Here is an 18,533-nt window from a genome sequence, read left to right on the forward strand (position 1 = left end):
GGTCTCCCCCCCGTAGGGCTGGACTACGGGAAGAAGGTCGGAGCTTCTGATAACTACACATGGCAGGCTGCCGTGCACTCTGTGTGACTGTGCAAGGAATAAAAATATATAAATAATTTTAATTTTAATGTCTTTATTTCAGTCTCAGACCAGTTGATAAGAATTTCCATGACAGAGACTGAATGAACTTTGGACTCTCTGGTAACTCTGGACGGCTTTCAACTTGAGAGGACGAACAGCTGAGGACAGACAGGAAAGCAAAGAGACAGAGAGACGGGGAACGACACACAGCAGGATGGACTCGGCCTTTCGGATGTGGGGACGAGACTATTTATTTAGAATATATTTCTTATCCACCTTGTGTATCGTGAGCCGCTGTAACAAGTGAATCTCCCCCGTGTGGGATCAATAAAGTCGAACTTATCTTAGTGTAACACCTGATACAGACAGCTTACATGCTGTGTGCACCTTTAGGGACGTTACATAGACGCACACTGACTTCCTGCAGACTTACCCCAAAACCAACCACAACCACGCTTTGCCTAATCCTAATCCTAATGCCAATCTTAACTTGCTGACCCAAAAATCAGCTTTTGTCCCCAGTTGAACGAGACGTCCCCAATTAACTCGTCTTTGTTCGGTAACGTGTCCCCTGAACGTAGCATAGGTCAGAAACAACGGGTGACAAAAAGCAGCAAGAATGAGAGGAGTGTGTGTGTGTGTGTGTGTGTGTGTGTGAGAGTGAAAGCGAGAGTGAGAGACAGAAAATGCTGCATGTATGTGTGTCAATCCGTTCACACCAGAGGAGATTTAAGGCTACAGTACTGACTGCTATCCAGGATCGAGCAGATGGCCCCACACACACACACACACACACACACACACACACAGTATATAATAAGGTTAAACCGTGTCAATGTGACATATGTTCCTACAGTGATTTATGTGACTGTCTGTGCTGTATATACTGTGTGTGTGTGTTTAGCTTTAGGTTTCACCTCTGACTGCAGAGAAGTCCTTAAAAAACTGAACTGGCTGTTTGATGTGTGTGTGTGTGTGTGTGTGTGTGTGTGTGTGTGTGTGTGTGTGTGTGTGCCTCCTGTCTGCTCGGTGTTTGATCATTCCTTCCTAAGCTTCTGTCCCTGCGGCCAAATGAATAATCCACAAAACTAGTTTCATTCAGACACTCAGTCTTCAAAGAGACCTCGAGCTCTCCTCCGCTTTCTTTAAAACACACTCCTCCTCCTCCTCCTCCTCCTCCTCCTCCTCCTTTTTCTCCAGCATCTTCTCTCTCTGTAACCGAACAGACTCTGTCCTGAGTCCTTCATGACTGCGTTCAAAAGGTCTGAATGAGACTCGCATGGTTTCCTACCTCCTTCTTTCCTTCTTCGTGAAGTAGGACGTAAGGAAAATAAAACTTCATTCTGTCCTTTACTCATTTTGTCAATTCCTTGCTTCCTATTTTCCTAATTTAAGGAAAGGAAGTAAAGAAAGTCTTTCCTTCCTTCCTCACATTTCCCTAACTTCCTTCTTTTACTAACCTTTCCTTCCTTCCTTCTTTAAGTTTTCCCCTTTTTCATCCTTCTTATGAAGTGATCCTTCCTTTCGCTTTTCCTTCCTTCCTTCCTTCCTTGCTGTTATTTCTTTAACTCCTTCTGTTCCTTTCTTACTTTCTTTATACCTTTCGTTACTTCCTTCTTCGTTCCCTTACCTCCTTCTTAGGAAGTGAGGAAAGAAAGAAAGGAGATATTTCCTTGTTTCTTTACTTCCTTTTGTCCTTTCTTGTATCCCCACTCCGTTCTATCCTTACTTCCTTTTACCCTTCTTTCCTTGCTTCCTCTCATTTCACTAACTCCTTTTCTTTCCTTTCTATTTTCCTTCCTTCCTTCCTTTCGTTACTTCCTTCTTTGTTCCCTTACATCCTTCTTAGGAAGTGAGGAAAGAAAGAAAGGAGATATTTCCTTTCTTTTGTCCTTTCCTGTATCTCCGTTCTATCCTTACTTCCTTTTACCCTTCTTTCCTTCCTTCCTTCCTTCATGAACAGGAAAGAAACAGAAAGAAGGAAGTAGAAGACGACAGGATTGAGGGAGGAAGAAAGAAAAGTGATAAGACTGGACGGAGGTGACTTCCTCCTTTGTGTCTGTGTCATAAAACATTCACGGTGTGAAAAGATAGAAAACATGATGCGAGAGGAGGAAGAGTAACAGATGACGGAGGAAAATGTGTGGCAGGAAATGTGGCCGTGCGTAGGAGGAAGAGGCGTGGAGATGGATGGAGCAGATGAAAGAAAGAGTGTGAGAGAGAGGGGGAAGAGGAGGAAGAGGAAGAGGAGGAGGAGGATAAGACAGAGGACTGCTGAGCTTTTCCTTTTCATCTCCGTCTGGGCTGCTCGCTGTCTGAGCCCGATGTGCTGCAGAATGACTATGCAGTATCAGCAGAGAGAGAGAGATGAAGGGAGGAAGGAGGGAGAGAAGAAGAAGAGAGTGACAGAAAAGTGACAAAGGATGGAGAGAAGCGAGGAAGAAAAAAGAGAAATGAAAGCGGAAGCGGGAGAGAGAGAAGTAAGTTGAAAAGATGAAAGGAGATCAAAGAAAGGTGGGATGGAGGGAGAGCCGGAAGAGGGTGGAGGGGAAATGTGGAAGGGATGGAGACGGAGACACATGGAGGAAAGATGGTGAGAATGAAAAGAAAATAAAACAAGTGAAAGAGACGAGAAGAGAAATAAAAGTGGAAGAGTGAGCGAAAGAAATAGAAATAATGAATAGAAATAAAGAAAGGTGCAGATGGAGGGAGAGAAGAAGAGGAATACAAAGAAAGAAAGACATGTACTGGTAAATTTCAGCTAATTTATATTTAATAATTTATAAATAACATGTTTATGCCCAGTCAGTGACTCACAGGTAACTGGTTTACAGTGTCGGGGGAGGGATGGAAAGAGATAATGGAGGAAAAAGGAGAAGAAAGACAGAAAGAGAGAGAGAAGAGACCTCCTCTCCAACAACTGGTCTTCTTGCTTTACACCAACGCGTCCTTGTTGCCCTGCACCTCGATCCTAAGTCGCTTTGGATTGTAACAGTAAAATACTGGAGACGCAGAAACTCCCCGTCTTAACATAAAGACATCAGCTCCTGTTGTTTTTGTAAACTGTGATGCCGAGACTCAACTCTGCAACTAAATACAAAATCCTGCAGGATACCTCAGGTACAAACACAACAACGGGGGGTCGGCTGTGAAAGGAGTGTCCCTCAGGTATGAATGTTTAGGTCTCCTCATGCTCGAGGTCTTTCTTCATCTTTGACCTTAAAACCTTGTCGGTCGGCAGAATTTCCACAACCGGATAAAAGCTGAACGACTGAACGTAAACGAGGACACACTGTGGCTGTGCAGGCCTATCAATCACTGCATTAGGAAAAATTGACCTACAGAGTTAGTGAAAAGCTTAATGATGGAGATAATGACTGACACACACACACACTCAGAGTAATAGGCTTTTAGAAACATGCATGAGTGTCTATTCGCTCTTTCTGTTCGGTAAACACACATCGACACACATGGATACGGAGATAAAGCAGACCGACATCAAACAAGGAAACATGTTGCGCACACACACACACACACACACACACACACACACTAATATCACAGTTGCGGAGACGTTTTATCAATAAATCATCACGGAGCCATTAAAATGCTGCAGGCGAGTTTCTCCTGCACACACACAAAAAAAAACACACAGTTTGTGCTCATACCAACAAACCAGCGGTGGTGATTTAACATTTACTCGAGTACTGCACTTCAGCACAGTTTGAGGTACTTATACTTCATACTTCTACTCCACTACACTTTGAAGAGCAGTGTTGTACTTTTAAAAAAACGTCCAGTGTGTCAGATTTACACGGTGTCACTCACAGAATAAAACAGAAGTAAAATATAATCTGTATAAAATGTGTAATTCAGCAAAGAAGAGAAGGTGGTAAAATGTTGTGGTCGATGTAACATAACAGTGTTACTCTTTAATAGGTCGACTGCATAGAGCGGCGTTCCTTTCCAGTCAAGGCGGCAGCTAAACTAACGAAAACTGGGATTTGTTCATTGCGTTGTGTCCAAACTTTAGTGTAAAAATTTTTATTTTCATTTTCATTAGGTCCAACAGAAATATACAATATAAGTAGTGTGGATTCTCAAAGAAAGACCCAAGACATAAGAACGTGTCATGGGAAAGAACATGTCGGGTATAGTATTAATTAGTCTGCATGGTGCTCCAGTTCAAGTTGAGACCAAATGTTTCTATGGATGCCAAAATGTGGCTTGCAACAGACGAGGTCAACCTTATTTTTTAGCTTAGCAGTCGGCGCTTTGACTGTCAGCAGTTGGTAAAGTCAAAAAACAATCACTACCAAACACTTCTCTGGCATTTTGATATTCATCCATTCATAGTATCATTGAGGAATTGTGAAAAGGGTAATGAACACTTTAACTTTCTGTACTTTAGGTATATTTTGATACTACTACTACTTTAGTTAAGTAAGATGAATTAATTTTACTTGTGACATAGTAGTACCACTGTAGTACTGCTACTTGTACTTGAATAAAAGTAGCTGAGTACTTTTTCCACAACTGTAAAAAAAACATGCGACAAACAAAAACCCTGCACTGGAAAGTCACACAAAAAAAGCACACGCACACCTGAGTCCTTAATCATCATTATCATAATCACCTGGGAGTGATAAACTCTGCACACCAAGCTAATTTAAGTACTAATTAATTAAGAAATACTTCATGAAACTGTTAAACCACACACACACACATATCTGTCTTTGTACGTTGTGGGGTCCTCTTGTTTGGGGGTCACTTACGAGGACCTCAGTGGTCACGCATGCCTGAAAAACGTTGACACGCCGCCCTTACCTTCCTCCACGGTGGAGTCGAGCTGGGTGACTTTCACAGCCAGCTGGTCCACTCTCTCCTGCAGGCTGCTCATCCTCAGGTAGAAGCTGTTGGCTTCGTTGAACAGCTCTCCGAAAATGTCCTCTGCGTGGCGACCTGAACGGACGCAGAAAGACACGCGCGTGTTTTTTTAATGTCGTAGGTTAATGATGCTCTTTGGGAAAGTTAACATTCACAGTTTGACATTCACCAGCCTCAGGAGTTCAAACAGCAGGTAACACGACACTTGAAGATATCGTGGCGGATCATTTATTATATTACGAAACTGTTCAAATAAAAAGTGTGAAATCTTGTAAACAAAACACTTTTTATGGGAATCAAATTTTGACCACTGGCTACACATATCTGTCATTTAATATTGTTCCTCCCAGAGCTTTTGACTGTATATCACTGTCTTCTTAAGCGAAAGAACACTCCGATCACGTGGAGACCAATATTTAAAGAAAGCGAGTGAGATATTCTTCAGGTCAACGTAACAACAAAAAGACAGTAAGTGAACCTTGAGTTTATTCCATCACACAAACACATTCAGTGCTCTGAACCAAACTGTGTCGTCCTGTGAATCCTCCAAGCCTGATAAACATTAAAAAACACTTCCTCATGAAACATTTTGCCAGTTGTTTAATGCTGATAAATGCTGCTGTTGTTGTTCAAGTGTCATATTTAATTAGTTTGTTTTATTCGATCAGCACCAACCACCCAGATCAATTTATATCAATTTAAAAGTGCTCATATTTTAAAAGGATAAGATCAACATCCTTTAAAAACAAAAAAACAATCACTTGATGCTCTTTGCAATTGTTTACTTAAAGAAAAGCATGAGAGTGTTCTTGTCCAACCAAATCTAGTGTTCAGATGATGTTAAATAAATTAAAATACCATATAATATGTCAAATAATGATTAATCCTAACATTTAACTACATTGAAAATGTGAAAACAGTGAAGTATTTCAATTGGCGGTGAGAAAATTCTCACTTACACTTATAACGAACATGGTAAAGCAGCTAAAGAAACGCTCATCAGGACTGAAACGTTTGGAGACAAAATGAAGGAAGCTGAGCTGTTTACACTGCGGGCTGGTTTGAAGGTGCTGCACTGAACTGCAGGTGGATCTCCATGTGGCGAGGAGGGGAACAGCAGTTTGTAACAATAGTGTGTAGATAGTTGTATAGAGGCTAAAAGATCAGACTTGACCTGTAAAAGACTGAAGTGGTCCAACAGAAATTGACTTTTTATTTGGAAATTGTTCTCTTGGGCAGCAACTTCAACTTTTCTCCCTGTGGTTCAACCCAAATAAAAAATAATAAAAGTGTATAAATAGCCACATAAAACAGGAGATGGATGGGAAGAGAAATTCGGAGACAGGTCAGTGGACAACGTTCGGACTGCCCCCTGCCGAGCACCTGTCGGACCGAATACTTAAAGACCTTTGCACATATTTAAATGTGTTTGATATGTAAAAAGTTGCAGCCTTCCTCAATAACACCGTCACCTCGAAATCCTTCGACGTCTCTCCATCTTTTTCTTTCTGTCTCCATCTCTCAGCCCACGACACGACAGATGGAGCAGAGGCAGAGGCACTCAGTCATTCGCAGTGAGCTGTCGCTGAATTTAATTTAGACCCTAACTGTTGATCGAATTTAAAACAGCCTTTTTTTCTCCCGTTTTCCTACCCACATTTCCACTGAATGATCTCTTTCCTGCCATCACCACCCCCCAAAACAACAGCAACTCAGTCTGCAAACGAATCTACGAACACGAACTACGCTATTCAAGGGAAGGTAATGGACGATAAATAGATTAATGATGCACCAGATTGTGTTTTTATCGTAGGTCAAACCTAAATGAGTCACAGTTTTTAGGGAATTTTATATTCTAGCATCTGATACATGGGTTCATACAGGGTCAAGCGTTTGTCTTGAGGTCACTGTAGAGACGGTGGATTGTTTTGAAGACACTGACTTCTTCTGTTTGAGATACAGAGCTACTTAATGTGCCATTTTGATCATTATTATGATAATGAAGGTCAGAGGAAAGGGCTGTCACACTCCCTCGACACAACGGATAGGTACCTTGATTGATAATTAATAACCATTTAGTGACATCGAGTCGTTGTGGCATTTCCAGAGAGATACTTCAGACATATCAGAAACAAATCCATTAATTCAACATGATTTGAAGCAGATTACTGCGCTGCAGGTGCAAAACAATAAGAGGAACGTTGCTTGAATACTCACTCAGACTGCCCAGCTGTTTGATGATGGCTGCCAGGGTGCTGTTGGTGACACACTCCAGTTCACTGGTCACCCCATCTGGCAACGCCCCGCGGCACAAGTGCCTGGGCTCGATGTTCCTCTTCACCAAGGGCATGCTGGTCTACTCCTGAAGAGACGACAGAGAGGAAACTGTAACAACTCATTTAAATTCCCTGTAGGAGACATAATACATGAACATCAACATTACAGCTCTGTACCGACAGATAAAAGAGAGAGCAGAGGGGGAAAATGGGTTAAGCGTCGTGTCCGCCATGAGGCGCAGTCGCTCATCATCACACTGCTTAATGTCAATGCGGCTGGGATGAGCCGAGAGCCAAATGAGCCAGAAAGAAGTTTTTAAACGGCGGTAACGAGCCGCAGCCGACGTAGCCGGAGAAACCGCGAGGGAACGGAGGGAGACAAAGTGTTACAAGATGAGGGAAAGAAAGAGAAACGGGCGGATTGATGAGCGAATGATGGACAGTGTGAGAGAGAAGAAAGAGACTGTGTGGTGAAAGAAAGACCACAAGGGAAGAGCGACATACAGATCGACATATGATGTGAGCGAGGCGTGCCTGAGCCCAAATAAAGGAGAGTTTACACCTTAAAGATCATCTGTATGAGCAAAATCAACGGGGAATTAACACCAATCTCCTGAAGCACTTCTGGCTCGTTGGTTTTAAGACCAGTTGATACATGATGGTTGTTTTGGGGGTTTGTCTTATTAGTAACCAAACAGCAGACAAAGAAAACCACAGAGAAGCGACTTCTAGTATTTCTAGATCTAAAATCCTGCCCAACAATAAATACTAACTCAACATACAGATTATTATGTCAAAAGGATGAACAGACTTTTCATCTTCCCCTAAAAAGATCCAGAATCGGTTCACTTTCTCCTGCCCTGGTAACGTCGGAAGTCTTTGGAGGACTGAAACTTCAAATATGCAACTTTACGGTTAAACTGCATTTATTTTTTTGAACTTACGTGAATAGTTTTGAGGTGGAAGTGTCCAACCTTTGGGCTGAAGTGTGTATTTTTTAATGTTTGGGTGGAATTGTGGCATTTTTAGGTTGAATTGTTTGACCGTTGAGTTGAAATGGGCAACTTTAAAGTGTACAATTAAGTGTACAACTTGACAAGTGTGCAACTTTGGGGCTGAAGTGTGTACTTTTTAATGTTTGGGTGGAATTGTTCCATTCTTGTGTTGAAATAATAAAATATCTCAACTTCGTGTTAAGATACAGCCTTTTTAGGTTAAAATGTGCATATACCATTGAATTGAATGGGACAGTTGGGGTAATTTATGACATATTGGTATGTATTTTATTATTATTAATGAATAGTCACCTAAAATTGATTATAATTGAATTGAATAGACCAATGGGAATAGTGATTTACAGAATACGGCATATTCATACATATGTTATTGTTGTGTTTTTGTTACCTAAGAATGAACTTAATATCTACAGACGCTGCTGGTCGTCTCCTACGCAGTCTGGGTCTAGATAGGCCCGACAAACTCGACGATCATCGAATTACAGACCAGAAACAGAGAAATAACTGCAGGTTCAGCATTAATTATGATTTATAACGATCAATCCCGTCAGACAGAGAGAGAGAGAGAGTGAGGAAGAGGAGCTGGATGAAAGTGAGGGAGAGTCGAACACGTGAGAGGAAACTGCTCCTCTCAGTTTGGAGTGAACTCTTTATGTGGGACACGCTTGTTATTTTTGGGCCATGGTTTTGTGTGTGTGTGTGTGTGTGTGTGTGTGTGTGTGTGTGCACGTGAAAGAGTGTGCATATGTGCACGTGGGAGGTGTGTGTGTTCCCAGGTCAGTGCTCTGGAAATGTGCCACTCTCACACTCTCTCCCACGCTTTTAATATAATCACTGGCACAATTAATATTTTCCCAGATGAGAGGGGACGAATCCGAGACAATGGAGGTAAACAAACACGAGAACGTATCGCCAACATGTGTGAGTGCACGCCAACAATTAAAAAAACTGATTAAAGCAACTTTTATCTTCGATAAACTACACCGACTTCACACAGCACTGACTATTTCACTGATTCTGGTGAAACTGGATCATATTTTATGGAGGAAATGTTTTCTGGTTTTCCCTCTGATGTCCTCCGGCTGCTCCGCCTCAACTCTCTGTGATTTACAGAGTTTATGATGGACAGTGAAGTAAACTGCTGACAGCTGTAGCTGCTGTTAGCTCATGTTAGTTAGCCGGGCTGTGAGCTCAGAGCACCGTGGGGAGTGTTAGTGTTTGTACCACAGGAGTTTTGGACCACCGGGACGAAGTAGAGGAAGAAGGTTTTCAGGGGGGAATGGTGATTGGAACTGGTGTTGTGCTAGAACAGGAGCTGGGGAAGTGAAGAGGACGTTGACGGAGGAAGCTAAGAAGGAGAAAAGGAGAGAGTGAGCTGAGACGCTGCCAGACAAGATTAAATCCAGTTTTCAGGCGCTGAGCTGGTGTTGTGCCAGAACAGGAGCTGCCAGACAAGAGTGAATATTGGACTGACTTTTAGTGGTTGGTGAAATAAAAGGCTGAAAGACGCCGAGCTGGACTGACTGCTGTTGGACTAGTCAGTAATATTAGCTGCTGCTGTGTCTTGTGTTGTTGACCTTGTTGATGTTTGGCTGTTAGATCAGAAGTAACGTAATCAGAACAAATACTCGAGTACAGCTGAACATTACACTCTGGAACTCGCTAAATCACAAAAATGCTGATTTCTATACACCAAATATCTGCATGCGTGTTCGCATGTTTGTCCAGACTGAAGCGTTACGTGCCAACGCTAATAAAAAGTGACTACGTGTCCTCCTTACGTCTCTCTCTCTCTCTCGTGCTCGCTCTCCCTCTAATAGCTTCTGACATTCAATTACACAAACCACATCAGATCGTGCCGACTTGTCTTAAGAGTGTGATCGAGCTTCACCGTGTGTGTGTGTGTGTGTGTGTGTGTGTGTGTGTGCATGTGAGAGCCAGTATCCACCCCCTCCCTGCAGCTGTTGTAAATAATCTAACACCACGGCTGCTCAATAATACATAAACACTCCTCCACCGTCGCTCCAATAGCTGCTTTTCATCTCGTATTTGTCTCTTCTGTCCAGCCCCTCCTCGCTTCCCTCGGCGTTTTCTCCAGATCTTCTCTCCATCTCTGCCTGGTTTCATTAATAAATCAGGGACGGTGAACATCTCTTCCTCTGACTCCCCGCTGTCCAGCGTGGTGGAGGGGGTATCCCCCCGTCTGGGTCTCGCTTCGAGAGTGTGTTGTTGTTGTTGTGGGTTTTTGGTTGCCTGTGCGTGACGGGATGCAGGCTGCTCGTGATGGAGGTTTACATGCATGAAATGAGGCGGATCCTGCCTTTATTTTGACCCGAGGGCACTTTACTCGTCTCACACAAACCCTTTCAGGGCAGCTGCAGGGCAAAGCTACACCCCGGATACAAACACTCCAAAGAGGAACCAAAAAGAAAATCTCCAATTTAACAGCTGCCCATCAAACTGAAGTCTTTGTTTACAAGCTCTAGTACGTTTTTCTAGTCAGTTTCTAAAGACAAAAATCCAGGTTGGACAAGACACAAGCTGTTTCTAGTTATTCTGGGACCAGGCAACAAAATATGAGACACGCCAGACGACAAGTTGCACCCGGTCAACCATCTTTCACAACCTCCAAAGAGGAAATGTGATTTTCAACGTGATGAAAACCATCCCAACAGGAACTCAAGAATTCACGTTCTTGAATGGTTGGCATGGTTTATTTTGAAATTGCACTGAGATATATACAGACACAAACAAAAACATACATATTTTACATGATACTGTGGGGGTCATCCAGTTCACAAACTCTCAAGACTTCTTGGAAGTGAAACTAAAACCAGACTGAACACGTTGCTGACCTGACACAAACTATCAAAGCATGCACAGAAATTATTTAGTTTGGAGTCTCCACAACACCTCCTGGCATCCGTACAACAACAACTGTGTCATGAAGCACGCTGTAGACATAGTTGTATTTCTTTCGGGGAATTGTGAGAATCAGTTTTCTACTGTTACACATACCAAGCGGCACTGCAGTTCCTCAAACAACGTCCACTCGAGGCTGGCTCCAGAAGTGAGTCAGTCTCCATAAGTCCCCATGTTCAAATGTTGGGAGGTGGAAGAGGCAGGACAGCCATGGTGGTGGACAGAATCCCAAATTTTGAGCGTCAATACGTCTCTTCAGAAATCTGTGGGTGACGTCACGCATACAACGTCCATTCTTTACACGGTCATTGTGAGATCCGCAATCAAGTTGTTGCACGTTGACATTGTCGTCAGTCCAGAGCTAAAACACCTCACAGCTTTGACCTAAATGAAGCCAAACTCCTGGGTTGTCTTCACAGACTTCTTTACTACCAGTAAAACCAAACAGTGCGCACCAAAGAAACTCAACGAGAGGTTACAGTCAGTGTCTTTACGACCGTTTAGAGACGTGACTTTCAGTCATCTTTGAGACTTTTCAGGGATCACAAGGAGCAGAGGGAGAAGGGAGAAAATTAACAGGATGTAACGAGGAGAAGGAGAAAATGTGTCGCGGCGCCATGGGAACGCTGTCATGGCAACGCGCCGAGGAATCCGCTCTGCAGCTCAAAAAAAAAAAAGTGGAACTCGCCGCTACTCCGAAAATAGTAAGAAAGAAAGAGAGACGGAGGGGAAGGAGGACAGGGAGAGATTAAAGGAGAGAGGAGAAGATCAGCGGACCTCCCTCTGAAAACTTCAAACTTTATACAGTCACTCTCCCGGAGGATTTATTGCCGCCTGACACCAACACGGGAGAGTTTTGAGGCTCGGAGCTGGAAGTCTGAAAGTCCAGATCAAAGATTCATGATGAGATGAAATAGTTTAAGGGCACTGCGGAGAAAAGGTGTAGCCGCATGAATTACCCCGTCAGAGGCTCTTGTCCAGAAAAATGTATTCTTTCCCAATGGTTTGGATTATAACTGTATTATAAACTACCCTTCCTCCTCCATTCTATAGCTCGTACTGCAAAGAAATCGAAGATCAAACGGTGAAATTCATTTGTGCTTCCATTCCGGGACCAAGACCACAGACATATCATTGTCACTGAATAAATCAACCCTTCATTGGTGGACTGTGAAGGTTCTGGACATGGTTGTAGATCCCTGAAGATGTTTCGACAATGAGTGTTGGGAAAACCAAAAGGTTTTGTTTCCACAGTTGCATCAAACACAGTTTTTAGCCAAATGCAATAGTCACTGTGAATGCTGCCAAAAAATAACGTGCACAATGTTTTAATGTTTTACGTAATGGGTGTATGCTCCTTTTAGCATATTTATAATTTATTTTGATTTTAGCATATGTTTATTCTTATTTATTCTAGTTATTTTAACACTTACTAGTCATTTTAACGCCAGGATTTTATTTATGTTGCACTGACTGACTAGAAGCACTTTCAATCTCGTTGTACCTGTGACAATGACAATAAAGATCTATTCTGTTCTATCAAGATATCCGACAGTAAGCACCAGCACGCGTTTCTACAATCCGAAGGTCGGTCACGCCATGACACGACTAACGAAACCATAAAAGGTTCAACCTCTTCATGGATTCTTTGTATCTACTTTAATGCATCTTCCTCGTCTTCCTCGTCATGTTATGTTCTGGCTGTGGGTCTAACGACAGCTGTAATCAGATACAGAGCCTGTTTGGGAGTAAATGCTAAGATGTAGGTCCAAACATCCACCCTCAGATTGGCTGCTGCACCCAAACATCTCCACAGGAGACGCTCTGATCTTAAACTCTGTGAAGACATCCAATGTACTGCACCGTGTTTGTGAGAAACAGACAGATAAAAGACGAAGACAGCATTAATTACTGTCCTTAAATAAACTCGTCATTCCTGCAGGCAGACAGGCGAGCATCAGCTAATGCTATTACAGCGCCGTCTGCTCGGCCATGTAAGAGCACACACACACACACACACACACACACACACACACACACACTCACCTCTCCCACCAAGCCTCAGTCTGTTCTGAGGAAGGTTAGTAACCCTCCACCCTCCCGTCTCGCTCCATAGGACGGATTTGCATAATCACAGCTAATTAACCGTCTACAGTAACTAATGGAGACGACGAGCGCAGATTCTTCATGATGATATAATTACGTGTTATAGTTTCGCTGTCTGCAGGTGCTGCATAATGTGACATGTTTACACACGAGCGTGCATATTTAATGTGCAGCTTATAGATGCTGGATGCAGAGATCATATAAAATATCAACTCGGATATAAAGAGCCGCATACTAAAACTAGTTCAGGTTTACCTGGAGTTTGAGTCAAACGATAAAGTTTCCACATCACACCGGCAGCATGCTGCTTAGATTAAAGACAGCTTGCTTTATCAGAACAGGACGTCGTCCATATGTTCAGCAGAAGTGAAGCTGTGAACTGAAGCCAGCGCTCTGTATTGTATCGTAAGTTCGTCTCCGGTCAACAGCAGACGCCACGAATCAAACAAGATCTCCTGTTTAAAGCACAGCTCCGAAGACTCCAAAGAAAACCTCCAGGGCTGTGAAGTGAAGCCAAAAACCAAAAAACTGTAGTTCCTCATACGTCCACTTGAGGCTGGCTCCAGAAGTGAGTCAGTCTCCATAAGTCCCCATGTTAGACAGCAGAAATAAACATGTTTACAGCCTGGTACAAAAAACAGTTTTGGTCTCTGTAGCTAATTTCCCCGTTCATGACAACTGTACTGAGGGTGAATTTATATACAACTCACCTGTTCAGGTTATATTATATTATTTTAAACCACTTCCACTTCCACAATAAAGAAGTGAAGCGTGTGGATGCTGAGACTAAACTTGCAGGAGAACGTATAATTACTGAGTGTGGATGTTTTTTTACCGTGACTCCGGCTGTAGATTAGGTTATTGTTTTATCTGATTGGTTCATTTGTGCAAGTTTTTAAGACAGCATGCAAATATTATGCACAAAAATAGAAATATAAACAGCTCATTATCTGTTGTAATCAGAAAGTTGTGTCCTGTAATTAAATGATAAAAAACTATTTTAACTTTTCAGGAACTTCAGTGTAGAACTGCTTAAAATTCATTAAAAAAAATATTTAATTTGAACTTTCAAGGTTTTTATTTGATCACAATCGTGTGTGATTCCAAATTTCCTATTAAAAACAAAACAGCTCAGTCGTTCATAGCTGCTGAAAGAATTAAAGCAATACTTCACACTACTTTTAAACCCACACTTACAGTTTGTAACAGAGGCTTTTTTGTTAAAACAACATTGTGTAACGTGTCACAGGGCGTGGCAGTGTCGTGCCAGAACAGGAGCTGGGCAAACGGGCTCTGTAGACATGATGACAGAGTAGAAAAGACCAAAGAGGACGTTGACGGAGGAAGCTAAGAAGAGAAAAAAAACGACTTTTACAGATTATATTTAAGGTTACTACTAAAATTTTGTGTATTCACGGTTGAGAAATAAGGTTACTACTAAAATTTTGTGTATTCACGGTTGAGAAATTGTTGAATATGGTTTGTTTTCATGCTCTCAGATGTCGGTTCATGGTCGTATTTCAAAAACCACCAGGAAAATCTCTTAAATCTCTTTTTTATACGGCTTCTCTGCCACCCCACGGAGTTAATAACAAAAGGTTTGAAATTAATACAACAGACCTGACTGACGAGCAGCGAGTGGCACACAGCTATGAAAACAGCAGAGCGAGCCAACACAGTGAAACAGAGATAATGTTTTATTCCGAGTCAGGATTAACTCTGGTTTCGCTCCGCGGGCCCAGGAAGCTCTCGGGCTTGGTCCAATGCCAAATGTCAAGCAGACAAAAGGCGTCAGCGGATGAATGAGGCGCAGAACAAAGCAGATATTTAAAAAAATTAAAAACTGTGACGAACTCTCAGCTGAGGGAGATTATTTAAATTTAAAAGCGGTTACAGCTTCATCGACACGATCAGACTCGCTTCCTTCTGGCCTCCTTTTGATGTCTGTATTTGTTGATGCTCCTCTTTCTATCTCTGCCCAGAGCTCGTTTCTCCTCTGTCATTATGTCCATAGAGGCTGCTGAGCCCGGCTCCTGTTCTGGCACAACACCAGCCCCTGTTGACCTGCACCTCAGGCCTGAAAACCAGATTTAATCTTATCTGGCAGCGTCTTTCTCGCTCACGCCCTCGTTTTCTTTTCTTAGCTTCAATGTCAACGTCCTATTTGATCTCCAGATACATCACCCAGCTCCTGTTCTGGCACAACACAACCTCCATTCCCCCCTGCACTTCTTTTTCCCTGTGGTACAAAAACACTAACAGAAAACATTTTCTCCATAAAATTTGATCCAGTTTCACCAAAATCAGTGAAATTCTTGGTGGTGTGTGACTTAAAGCATCACGTACTTCCCGTGTGTGGTTATTTTACGGTAGAAAAGTTACTCAGCGCTGCTTTAAACGTCTCTCGTGGTGTTGGGCATCCATCCCTGTCATGACGTACTCTTATTTACTGACTTAACAGACGTTCTCATCATCATAAATGGTCAACAACGACACAACAACATGAACATAAAGGCCGACAGCACAACTCGAGGTTCATTAACATGCATGATGCACATTATTTATTTTGGCGTCTTTACGAGCCAACGAGCGTCTTTACGACTCCTTGTGTCGTACTGGTTTCTTGGAGCTGGGAAACTGGGACACTGTAATATATCACATCACAGCTTCAATGTGGCCGTATACTGTCCACCAGTAGACCCAGTTTGCCTTATACGTGTTTGTGTGTGTGTCAGGTCACATGATTCTGCCGGATGACTTGTTGCAATCGCGCTGACGCCGACACATTTGATTGTGAGAGACGGGGTCGCAGAGGGGCATGTTCTCACAACACACACACACACACACAGGGTGGAGGGCTGAATGCCATTCAGAAACGCTGCATTCATTCTGTGGCTGACCTGTTTACGAATCACATCAGCAGAGAACAGGACAGAGCGGAATAAAACAGCTATGCAGATATGTACCGTCTTTATAGAAAGTACAGAGACTCTTTAGAGAAGAGACTTCAGTGTTCAACTAAATACAAATTTTGAAATATGTGTATCTAAAGGAACCTCAATGATCAATGACAATGATCTCTTTTGGGCCATAGATTCTCCTACGCACTTGGAGTTGGGTAAACGGTGGGGCCGGTTGAATCTGCAATCTCACCACTTATGTGCCACTAAATCTTGCACTCTATACCTTAAAAAAACCATACAACCATTCATATTTGAACCCTTTATCCAAAAGTGGAGAAGCAGTGTCTCGCCCGAAATATGATATGAGTCTTACAAAGCTTCAGGGAAAACAATCAGAGCGTGACTTGACCTCCTCCTTCCACATTGGTCAAACTTTCGTTCAACGCCATCTAAAACGTTGAGAACCACAAATTGGGATCGAGTTAAATCTTAGATTGTTACGAGGGCACTGACTTCTCTCTTTAAGATACAGAGCAGCTGTATGCATCAAGGTTGCCGACTGGGAGCGGAGCCGGTGTTGTGCCAGAACAGGAGCTGGGCAAGCAGGCAATGTAACCGAGCTCAGTGGCCACTATGGACGTAATGAAGGGGAGGTAGAGGAAGACAAAAAAACCCCAACGTACGACCAGAATCCTACATAGAATAAGAATTGCAGTAGTGTTGCCGCACATGCTGAAGGCTGTTAGGTTCATCTGAACTAGTAATTAAGACCGAGCTCAACTCTCGTCCAGTTGGACTAACGCGACAAAACTGTAATCTTTCATACTCATTACATCATTATCCTCAAGAGCTGCAGAGGAAGCAGAGCCACAGTTCTCATTGTGTGGTATATATATGTGTGTTATGAGTGTGTGTGTGTGTGTTTGTCTTGCCTTGAGGCAGCCTGTGAGTTTATTTTATTGATCATTCAAGAAGTGTACTTCCCAGACAAGTTTTCCCATCGCGTAATGCTTCCTGACAACTGTGTGTGAGAAAACACACCGGCCTAAAATCGAATAAATAAGCGGCATTCGTCCGACGTTTTCCGTAACGGACTTACCGCACAGATTTAGCTGCTTTCGCCTGCAAACGAAATCCTGCTTCAGCGTCGAAACGCTTCTCACAGGAAGTGAGGAATTAAAAGTTGAAAGCTGCAGCAGTGACGCAACGTTACGTCTTACGTTTTCTGGTCCCTTTTGTATAAAGAAACACAGACCGACCGGAGCTGTGTGCATGAATCTTTTATTGACATCATGTCGCCTGATTTCTGGTTAATAAAGCTATATAATTAATTATTCTTTTCATCATTATTTGATCGATTTTTCTTTGGGTAACAGAATCAGAAGTTCCAGAAGCTGAGCGTGACGACTTCAAACAACTTGTTTCATGCTATGAACTCAAATCTTCACATTTCAGAGGCTAAAAATCTGCAAATATTTGGCAGGAATTAACGATTATCAAAACTGGTTTTGTCAACCAGCTAACTGTGCACTAATTGGAGCACTGCAGTTTCATTAAACTGGGCTCGATCGACTTGCGAGAGTCGGATCGATGACAAAAATCCAGCAGCCAAGATACCGTGACTTTTCCGCCTGAGTGTGGGCACAAGCTCAACAGACAATGCTAAATCCTATTTCCCAGAGGGCAATGCATTCAAACTCAAGCTGATGCCTTTATCCAAAGAGACTCAAGGACGTGTTAGTGCTGCAATAAGTACTGTGACAGTTGTAGAGGGGGATGAATTTATCATGTCCAGTTGTTGGTAAGGGCTGATTTTTCTGTTGTGCGAAGCGGTACAACCGGACAACCGAGGCAACGTGATCAGAGATCCTAAGTTTCTCGCTACCCTGGTAGAGACGAGACATGGGGAGTCAGTTTTGATGTTGATGTCATTGGTGTACCTTCATGTCTGAGACGCATGTCCAGTTTGTAACGCTGGATTTCCTTTCATAAGTATGTAGCAACAACAACGTGGTCAAGACAACCGTTCAATCAAAAGACTGAAGTTTGAGGATCTCTACGAGGGTTCCCCACATACTGAAGTACACCTGAGCAAGGCACCACCCCCTGACCTCTGACCTCCTTTTTTACCACAGGAATCAGGCTTCAAATACAAACCACCGGTAACACCCTGTGTGTGAACGCCCAAACACTGCTGCCCCTACCAACCGTCGCCAAGGCGAGGCAGCCTTATCGATCAACCCCCTGGGAATCGCTGAGTAAGGCCGACTTCCTCTGGTGCGGCGTGAGAGTGTTGGGGGGTATAAATAACAACGATGATGATGATGATGATGAGGGTTTAG

General features: G+C 42.9%; 1 protein-coding gene across 1 annotated transcript in view; it reads right to left on the minus strand.

Annotated features, from left to right (window-relative positions):
* The window catches only part of zgc:109889 (wiskott-Aldrich syndrome protein family member 3), a 37,236-nt gene that overhangs the window by 12,765 nt on the left and 5,938 nt on the right, over positions 1–18,533 (minus strand). Inside the window, 2 exon segments of the mRNA XM_027288176.1 lie at positions 4,909–5,043; positions 7,186–7,330. Coding sequence (XP_027143977.1) covers positions 4,909–5,043; positions 7,186–7,318 — 268 coding nt within the window. The 5' untranslated portion in view covers positions 7,319–7,330.

Source organism: Larimichthys crocea, chromosome XIV (assembly GCF_000972845.2).
Source record: "Larimichthys crocea isolate SSNF chromosome XIV, L_crocea_2.0, whole genome shotgun sequence".
In the NCBI taxonomy this organism is placed as follows: Eukaryota; Metazoa; Chordata; class Actinopteri; family Sciaenidae; genus Larimichthys; species Larimichthys crocea.